General features: G+C 64.2%; 1 protein-coding gene across 1 annotated transcript; it reads left to right on the top strand.

Moving 5' to 3' along the window:
* Nucleotides 1–218: 218 nt before the first annotated feature.
* Nucleotides 219–9,213, top strand: MNEG_7076 (hypothetical protein; the record flags this gene model as incomplete). Its single annotated transcript, XM_014044451.1, has 18 exons — nt 219–716; nt 944–1,081; nt 1,258–1,406; nt 1,647–1,762; nt 1,971–2,101; nt 2,351–2,465; nt 2,703–2,791; nt 3,075–3,194; nt 3,516–3,995; nt 4,274–4,408; nt 4,810–4,908; nt 5,139–5,591; nt 5,843–6,229; nt 6,462–6,563; nt 6,799–7,203; nt 7,452–7,532; nt 7,917–8,216; nt 8,467–9,213. 18 exons carry the CDS (start codon nt 219–221, stop codon nt 9,211–9,213), a joined length of 4,545 nt encoding a protein of 1,514 aa, XP_013899905.1.
* Nucleotides 9,214–9,639: the final 426 nt, after the last annotated feature.

Below are 9,639 nucleotides of genomic sequence, written 5' to 3'. Positions count from 1 at the left end.
GCAGGGAATTCCGAACGAACAGGAAATTCTCACCGCAGTCTTGAGTGACCCTGGCGGTCACTTCGGTCCATGGGCATCCACGGAACATGCAAGATTTGTCACAGGTGTCTGGCATATTTTAGTCGCACGATTTTACCTGCGTCCGAGCGCAAAACCATGTCACACCCCACTTGATCCGACGCGGCAAGCCGAGAAAACGAACTGCAACATCAAGCTTGATGTTGCAGGTTGTTCTATTGCTACTACTAGTAGTGCACGCCACCGGACAGGCCTTGCCCCCGACCACAGCGGACCTGGCCTCACTGGCCCCTGCACCAACGCCGCTTGTATGCGGAGCCGCGGGCACGCTGCTCGGCGCCCTGCCGCTGGCGTCCGACTTTGACTACTGGGTGCTGCGCCTATTCTGGCCGCCGGCGCTGTACGCAACGAATGTCGACGGCGCGGCCGCCGCCGAGGCGGAGGCAGAGGCAGGGAGGGTTGGGCGCGGCTTCTGGACGCACGGCCTTTGGAACTCGGAGACGGGCGGCCGGCCGCGCGCCCCACCCAAGCCGACGCCGCCCGGCTGGGAGAGGGGCAGCTGCGCCAACGACGCGCTCGCGGCGGCCAACTTCACGCCGCCGCTGATGGCGCAGCTGGCGGGCGTGCAGCCGGGCGTGCCGGGCAACTTTTCAGAGGCGACGGATCTGAAGTTTTGGAGCCACGAGTGGAACAAGCACGTGAGCAGGGTGGTGTGAAGGGGGAGGGGGTGAGGGGCCTCGACCCCCAGGCCCCTTGGCGGCAGACGATCGGTCCGCACCAGCCCACCCACATATAATAAGGTGCAACGACACTTGTGGCGCTTGGGCGGCTGGCACTCGGCGTCGCCGCGGGCAGGCCAATTGCACAGCACTCCACCCCTGCAGCCCTGGATCCTTGCCCCGCCCGCTGCGCTCCCGCCTCTCAGGGCTCGTGCAGCGGCCTGTCGGTGGACAGATACTTTGGCCTCGTAGCCAAGGCGTCCTCGCGCTATCTGCCCCTGGCTTCGGCGGCACTCGCCAAAACCGGCATCACGCCGCGCTCCGAGCCCTATAATCTGGGTCAGGTGTGTGCCTGAGGCGCGCGGTGCAGCTTCGTATTGCAGTTTCAGGCGGACGGCGTGCCTCTGCGTTTCTGCATGCCTGCCGTTCCGCGTGCATTATCGCTTTGCTGCGTGCCTGCGTACCTGTCCAAGCCGCTGGCGCCAAAGCGATTCAACTGCCTTCTCATCATCATGCTCAGGTATCATCCGCCCTGAGCGCCGCCTTTGGCCCTAGTTTCAATGCCACAACGGGGCTTTTCTGCTCCATCGACGACTCGAATCGAACGCTGCTGTCCGAGGTCCAGATCTGCCTGGCAAAGCAGCAGCTGGAGCCCTGCCAATGCCCGAGGTAGCGACTTGCTGCATGCAGCGCTGCAGACCAAGCGCCTTGCAAATCACAGCCGTGCGCACAACACAATGTCATGACATGCAGGTTCGCTGGTGCTGGCAGCCGCAGCCGCAGCCGCAGCCACAGCCACAGCTGCAGCTGCAGCCACAGCTGCAGCCGCAGCCACAGCCGCAGCCGCACCCGCAGCCGCACCCGCAGCCGCCCTCACACATGCGTGCCCACTCCCTCATCGTTTTGCAGTGCTGCCCCCGCAGAAGGCAAGCTCGCCAACTACCAGCCCTGTGGCGGCCCCTCCAATGACCCCAGCGCCCTGGTCTACGTCGTCGGCTTCATGGATGCCGCCCTGCTGCCCAGCGGTGTGTTCGCCACTCGATGCATCCCTTATGCATCCCCCACAAAACCAAACATGCACGCGCCAGCACATGCTGCCTGCATGCCACTTTTGCAGACCCTCACACAACACCCCGCCTGCGATCCTGTGCTTCTTGGCTGTCGCACCACGGGCATTGTGGTACCTCTCGCCCTACTCTCAGGCCCCATAAAACCTCCTTGCACGCCCCACAGTGCCGTACCATTGGCTGTGGATCCTTGGGCTGGTGATGGGTGTGACGCTGCTGGCATTGATTGTTACATGGGTCGCCCTGGTGAAGAGCGGCAGGGCGCCCCACCTTCTGGTGCCAAAGAAGCCGGTTGAGGTACGGCGAGTGTTTGCAATGAAGGGCAGGAATTGGTGCCAGGCATAGATCAAGGGGCCGTCAGCTGTCTTGTCAGCACGTGCTCCTCCGAAGCCGACGGGGCCCCTTGCCTGCGCAATCGTTTTGCCGCCATCCTGGGCACCGACTCCCGCCAACTGCAAATGGGTTCTTCAGTGGTCACCACAATGCCTGGCCTCCCCGACCCCATCCATCTGCGCCCTGGCCCCGCCTGCAAATGCCCAAGCAAAGGTGCACAACCCGTTGGTCCACCAGCCGGTCGAGGTGGTGTGTGAGCCTGTCGACATGGCGGCGCTGACAGAGCTCCACCCCCTCCTGGCTGCTTACGTCCGGGACCTGCCTCCAGGTGAGGCAGAGGGGACAAACAGCTGATCTAGCCGCCGCTCGTGCCCTGGGCCGTTTCGGGGCGCGGCGGCGCCTGGACGCAGTCGCTGCGTGCGATAGCACACAGCGGGCTGCGTGTGCCGCACTTCTTCTAGCGCTGCACATGCCAATGAATGCAGTCAAATTATGCGCCGTTTTCTTTTTCTGCCTCATCAGACCACGTTTGCGCACCGCCTGGGCCACCTGTCTGGGCGTGCAGGCATGGGCATCAAGGGTGGCATTGCGCGCAAGGTGCTCAAGGCCCTTCACGGCACACCTGAGCCACCCAGCAAGTTCGACATCGATGTGGTGGGCTCTCGGGGTTTGAAATAAGCTGCTTTGCTCACAAGACGCACGCAGGGCGCGCGGAGAGCGTGTGCGGGCTGGAGGACCGCGGGCGTGTTGCCCAGCGGTGGCCACATCAGCATGCGCTTGCCATGCTCTCCTGCTGCGTTGCCGCGCCACGTTGCCACCGGTTCCGGAGCGCTCCAGCCCCCTGCTGCATTCGCTGCCGCAGCCAGCGGCGCACTTGCAAAACCCGCAACCCATCCCTTGGCTGCCGGCCGGGTGCAAACCCTGCCCTGCCCTGCAGGTGGTCATGCTGGCGCGCCAGCCGACGGCGGAGGAGCAGCGTGCGGTGCGGGAGGCTGTGAGCGGCCTCAAGATCGGCGACTTGGAGCTGGAGCCTCAAGATGTGGAGGTGTCCGACAAGGTGGGCTGCATGTGTACGCTAACATGACACAACCGCTGGATCTGGAACGTGTCCCCGGCTAGAGGTTTGGTTGGGTTGTAGGTACATAGAGCAGACTTGAGATCGGCTGGGTGCAAAAGCAGCCGTGGCTTTTGCTGTGGCGGTGGTCCTGGGGCCCTCATTGCGCAGAGGGCGCCCCTGCGCTGGAGAAGGCTCGCTGCGGGCCTCGTCAGCCGCCTGAGGGCGGGCCACGGGCCTGCCTGCGTGCGTGCCCGCCTCTCCGAGTGCGTGCGCCCCTCAGCCTTGGTTCCACCCCGCTGCTGCGGTGACGTCACCCGTCAGGAGCACCTGCGGGAGTACTTCCACACCCGCGACTGCACAATGAATGAGGTTGCACTCATCAAGACAAGCGGCAGCCCCGCACCCAGCTGCAGCGGCGCCGTCGATTTCCCCGCGGTCGGCCACGGGCCCTCGGCGGAGGGCGGCGGCAGGGGGCCCGTGGGCGCCTGTGGCGCCCTGCCGGGGCGAGGTGCGAGCGCTGCCGGCGACGGCGGCGGGGAGCGCGTTATGCTCTTCTACACGCGCCAGGGCCTCGAGGACGTGAAGGCCGGCCTCATCCGCCCCAGCACGCACGCGCTGCGCAGCAAGCTTGCCACCTTCTGGGCCGTCGACCCGCGCACCGGCCACCCGCACGTCACCCCGGTCTACCTCACCCGGTGCCTTATCCGGTACCTGAAGGGTCACGGCAATGATTACGCGTTTGACCGACATACTTGGCGCTTCTACCGCGCGAACAAGCTGAACCGCATTTCGCTGTTCAAGGTGGGTCCCTGGCGGCGGCGCAGCTGGAGCCAGCTGGGGGTGTGTGCACATGTGCTGATGTGGGGCCGCTGGCGTGGCAGGGTGCACGGCTTGCAGGGTGAGGGGAGCGGGGTCGCTGGCAGCCGCACTGCCGCAGAACCAAGCTTTGATACTTGGCGCTGAGCATTGGTCACATCTCCCCTGCCAGAGTAGCTCACATAAATGATCCAGCCGGTCCAGCCGGTCGGACAAGGTCAGAGCCTTGGTCAAAACCCCTCTTTCCAATTGCGCTGCCCCAGGTGCTCAAGCCGTTCCACGACGACAGCCGCAAGCTGCAGTCGGCCTGCAACCACCTGGTGTCCATCGGGTTCCTGTCGCGGCTGGAGATCATCCGCGCGGGCGGCACCAACAAGCTCTGGGGGCTTCTGCTCAAGGTGGGGGCCGGGCTGGCAGTGGCTGCGTAAGCTCTGGGAATTGTGGCTGGTAGAAAACAAAGGCGTTCATGGCGGCATCGATGAGGGGGAACAGACGCGCAAACGGAAGCGTGAAAGCTTGCACCACATGCAGCCTGAAGACCTCGCTGCAGACCATCTGATTCGTTCCCTTGTGTGAGCAGTTTGCCATCGTCGAGCACACTCTTGACACAATCGCCAGATACTTGTCCAGGTTGATGGCGACCAGCTTTCTACTGCCAATCCCCAATCGTGCATTGTCACCTAGGATTTAGGTTTTAGGGTCCAGGTTTCACTCACCGTCTCCCCATCTTCCAGACCCATCCGCCCCTTCTACTGATCCCCCAACAACTCTCCTCCCGACCCCACCACGCCCACTGCAGGAGGTCAACGACACGATTGCAGCGTTTGGTGGGCGCCTGACCCTGTCGCCGCTGGACACAGATGGCGTCGAGGCCTGGCTCGAGGACAAGCAGGCAGAGGTGCGGGCAGCCGAACAAATCATTGGCTTGCGCTGGCTTATCAGCAGCTATTGCCATGCACGACGCTTTTGTTGTCCATGTTTGTGCTGCTCTGGCCGAGTCACGATACTGTTACCAAGAATTGTCGTCGTGCGCTTTACATTCCTGATGTTGACCTTCATGTGTGCCGACGCTAAGCCAGCTGGGGCAGTAGCTGACATTATGCCACACGTGCATGTTCACCCACTCAGGTGACAGCCAAGGTGTCCGGCCGCGCCGTCCGTGCCCGCCGCACCGGTTACTACGAGTCAGCCGAGGATGTCGCCAGCCTTGGCCTGCTGCGCCTGCCGCCGGAGCTCGACGCATTCATCGCACACGGCGCCACGTTCCCGCTGCCACCGGCGGGCCCCGCGACCCAGGGCGCTGTTGTGGCTTTGGAGGAGACGGACCTGGATCACATCAAGTCGCCAAAAACCCCCGCATCTGCGCAGTGGCCGCCGTCGGCGTCGGCCGGTGTTGGCCAGAGGCTGGTCGCTGGAAAGGCCGGGGAGGTGCCGGCGCCGGCAGCTCCAGCTGGGGCGCCGCCCGTCGATTGGATCAGGATGAGTGCCCTGGATGAGGCGCTCGGGTGTGTGGGCGCCGGACAAGGGAAGGGTGCTGCCACACATGAGGGCGCCGTCGATGACATCGGGTCCTTCTACCAGGTGGGTTTTTTGAGGACAATTGACAGCGAATTTGTGATGGCTGTGCGTAACTCGTCAACTTGTGCCAGCAGCCGCATGTTGCCGCCGCCCATCCATGAGGCCCCTGTCTGCGCCTCAAAAACGGCATTGGCGTGCGCAACCGACCAGACAGCCGCCCCCCCCCCCCCGCATGAGACGACATACGCCCCAGCCGGACCAACGCCGTCTGATCTGCAAAACAACACACACTCTCCCAACCAACGTGCCCGCAGGTCTGGCAGGGCGTCGACTCAGAAGCCGGCTACAAGCCCCTCGTTCCCGACAAGGACGCCGCCTCCCGCCGCCAGCCCCCCGCCCGCCAGCTGCTCGCGTTCGCGCTCTCCGTCGCCCGGCCCCAAGCCCTGCGGCTGCTGCTCGCGTACGTGCTGCTGCTGCTGGCCGTCGCCGGGCAGCTGTGGCTGCCTTGGGTGCAGGGGGCCATCTTTGACGCCGTCGTTTTTAACGCAGGGGAGGCGTTCAGGAGGGGCCTGATCATGTACGTGTGTATCGCAGCGGGGACGCAGGTGCTGCAGCTGTGCGGGTCGCTGCTAATGGACGTGGTGGCCAAGGCGTCCATGGAGCGGATGCAGACGGCCCTGTTCAACCACCTGCTGATGCAGGTGCGCGTGCTTTGCGCACTGCGTGCGCCTGTCGGTTGTGGCAGCCAATGCGCACTGCTGCGACCTTGCAGGCGCTGTTCAGCATCCCCACGCGTTTGTGGGCGCCCTCGTGCTCCCTGCGTGCCGATGGCCCACATACAACGAACTTTGTATACAGATCAATGAATATCCCATCATGCGTTGTGGGGTGAGAATGCCTAAACCCGTGCCCTGTCGACACCTACCTTTCAAGGACCCGTCCTTCTTTGTGGGGATGTCACCCGGGGAGCTCATGAATCGCGTCGGCGGCGACAGCCTGGCGCTGCGAGGGTTGCTCACCACCACAGCCTTCATGGTGAGGCCTGTCGGCGCTTGCCCTGCAATGCAGTGAGCGGCCACACATGTAGCGCTTGCTGCTCACAGCAGCTTGCTGCGGCGGCCTGCGCGACACACATCTGATGCTTCACAGTGCGGCCTGCGGGCACCTTGTTGTGCGTGCTGAGGACCAAGACCCAACACTCAGATGCACCATGACATGGCTGATGAATGCCGCACTTAATCATCCACATGCCCCAATCTGCGCTCTGCAGGTGGTTGAGGGCATCCTGCTGTTCCTTGGATCCCTTGGCGTAATCATCGCCCTTCTGACTCTACCCTATGACGGCCCCCGTACCTTTCAGATCATCCTTCCTGTGACTATCATTGCCAGCTTGCTGGAAGCCGCCGCCGTCGGCGCCGTCGTGCGCCCCCTGAACCTGAAAATGCGCCAGTCCATGGGCCGCACATTTGGTTTCAACCTCGACATCTTCACAAACATCGGGACGGTCGCTTCCCTTGGGATCTCAAATCTGCTGCAATCCGACTACGCGCGGTTCGCCTCGGACGTCGCCGCGGGCACATGCCGGCTGGCGCTGATGGGGAGCGCCCACCGGTGCTTCACTACGGCCATGGCTTCAGCGATGCGGCTGCTGTTCCTTTGGCAAGGCGGCTACCAGGTAAGTGGCAGAGCGGAGCACTGGGGGAGCTTTTGGTTGTTCGCTTGTTTGGAAGGATGCCTGACCAGGGCCTCGATTTGCCGGCTGCCAACCCGGCGTGGTGTCAAAGCTAGCAAATGGGGCCACTTCTGCTGCAAACTCAGCACTGAATTTGATTCGGCCAGCTGTGGGTCCCTTGCACTTGCGTTGCCAACTTTGTTGCCTGGGCAAGCGCCTCGTGCGTCAACCTGTGGCGGCCCACACCACAGGTCATGATGGGCTTCGCGACAGTGGGCGAGCTGGTGGCGGTCCTGCGCTACGTCTCAGTGGAACAGAAGGGCCTCAATCAGGTGTGCTGCGCTGTCGCAGCAACGAGAGCGACTCGCTGTTGTTTGCACCTCAGCGATACGCATGATGTGTATGTGTCTACCACCTAGCATGATGTTCAGGTAGGCCTTGGACTTGTTGCTGTTGCTGCCACACGATGCGATGCCGCACCGGTGACATGGGTTGATCGACGGCGCTAGATGGACATATGTTATGGTTTCTGCTGCACCTCTCTTGATGCGCTAGTGCCAAAGTACCCCGCCACCCTCCCTTGTCCCCACACCACCACCAACGCGAAGCTTGCCACCGGCTGGGCGCGATGCATGTCCAGCATCGGCAGTTTGGAACGACTCCTGCAGCTCCACGACCGCGGCACCCTGCCAGTGCCCCGCAGAACCCCCCACCAGCCCCCCGTCGATGCCAGCGGCAGACCCGCTGGTGGCCTGCGCCGCCGCCTCCGCGTGCTGCGCTGCTGCGGCTGGCTGGACGCCGCCCCTTTTGGCCTGGACGCCGGCCCCAGCGGCCGCAGCGAGGCCGCCGAGGCGGGTGGCGGGGGCAAGGCGGGCCTGGCCCTGGAGGTTTCGGGGGTGGCGCTTGCCGAGGATGGAGGGCTGTGCAGTATGATGGGCGGCGTGGCCCTGAGGGACGCCGCAATCTTGGGCAGGGGCAAGGCCAAGGCGGCGCCGCTGCGTCACCTTGAATTTGAGGTGCGAGGAGGGTGGGCTGGGGCGAGGAGATATCCTGGGGGACGGCCTGCCATCGCCTGCTGTCATCCACGATTGGATGGATGCACCTAGCTCCTGGCCGCCGCCCTGGACTGTGTTGTCCAACATGTCATCTGGCCCTGCGTAAACCTCATCCCATTTACTCCTTGCTCGACTCCGCTTACCCAGCTCTGGTTCAGTCACTACGTTTTCTCTTATACCCTGCCCGCACCCCGACCGACCCACCACCAAGGTACTGGCGGGGCAGGCCGTGGTGCTGGACGTCTCCAAGGCCGCCCCCGGCGCTGCCCAGGCGCTGCTGGAGGTCCTGGCACTGCAGCGGCCCCCAACTGCAGGCGCAGTAGAGCTGCAGGTGCCCTCAAGCCAACAGCAGGCTCGCGCTTCCGAGGGTCAAGCGTCAGGGGGTGCAGGCGGCCGCGGCTGGCGCTGGCGGGCGCTGTCCCCAGCGGACGACGACCCGAGGGCCGCGATGCACGCGGCGACGCTGCTGTCGCCGCAGGCGTGCGCGCCGCTGCGCGCGAGCGCGACGGACAACGTCGCGTGCGCGGCCGCCGCCGCGGCGCTCGCGGCGGCCGGTTTGGGGAGCCCCGCGGCCGCGCCGCCGACACACGCGCGGGTGCGGGCGGCCTGCGAGGCGGTCGGGCTGCACGATGATTTCCTCGGACTTCCCGAGGGCTACAACACTCTTGTCGGGTCCGGCACCGAGTTCCCGCTTTCCGAGGGCCAGCGGCTGCGCCTGGGCCTCGCGAGGATCCTGGTCTGGGGCCCGCGGCTGGTTGTTGTGACCGGGGCGCCGCGCTTCGAGGAGGCGCTCGGCGGCCGCGCGCAGCTGGCTGCGCTGCTCTCGCGCCTGGCGGGGGCCGGGGGGTCCACGGTGGTGGTGGCGGTGGAGGGGGCCGGGGTCGCGGCTGACTACGCAGATGCGCTGGGGGCGCGCGTGGATGCGCTGGTGGGGGGGTCGTTGCAGCGTGGTGCATGATATCACAGGAAGCCGAGCCTGCTGTGACGGCCTAGCATACTCTGACTGCCTTGGTCGTCTCAAGATGCCTCAGGCACTGTGTTGAACACGCCACCAACCATCCTATCCAGCCCTTCACCTCATCACAAGATTGCACGACCTGAATTCCTGGTTTTGAAGGTTTGTGTTCATCAGGCTGTTCCAACCCTCTCTGCACTCTGCTGCACGGGTCGCTTGATCTGGCCCCTCGATGCGTGCAATGCGAAAGTGACAGATCTTGACTAACAATGCCCCCAAATGCGCGCCAGCCCCGCCCCCTGCCGTGTGAGCACGTGACTGCGCGCGGATAACTCAGATTTTAGCGCCGCCCTTGATTGCGTGTGTGTTGTTGGGCCTTTCTTATGTGCCAAGGAGTCTGGTTTGCCACACGTGTGTAATGTGATTTAA

The sequence above is a fragment of the Monoraphidium neglectum genome (genome assembly GCF_000611645.1).
Source record: "Monoraphidium neglectum strain SAG 48.87 unplaced genomic scaffold scaffold01219, whole genome shotgun sequence".
Lineage (NCBI taxonomy): Eukaryota > Viridiplantae > Chlorophyta > Chlorophyceae > Sphaeropleales > Selenastraceae > Monoraphidium > Monoraphidium neglectum.
The sequence above is the reverse complement of the archived record's forward strand: the minus strand, read 5'-3'. Positions and strand labels throughout refer to the sequence as shown.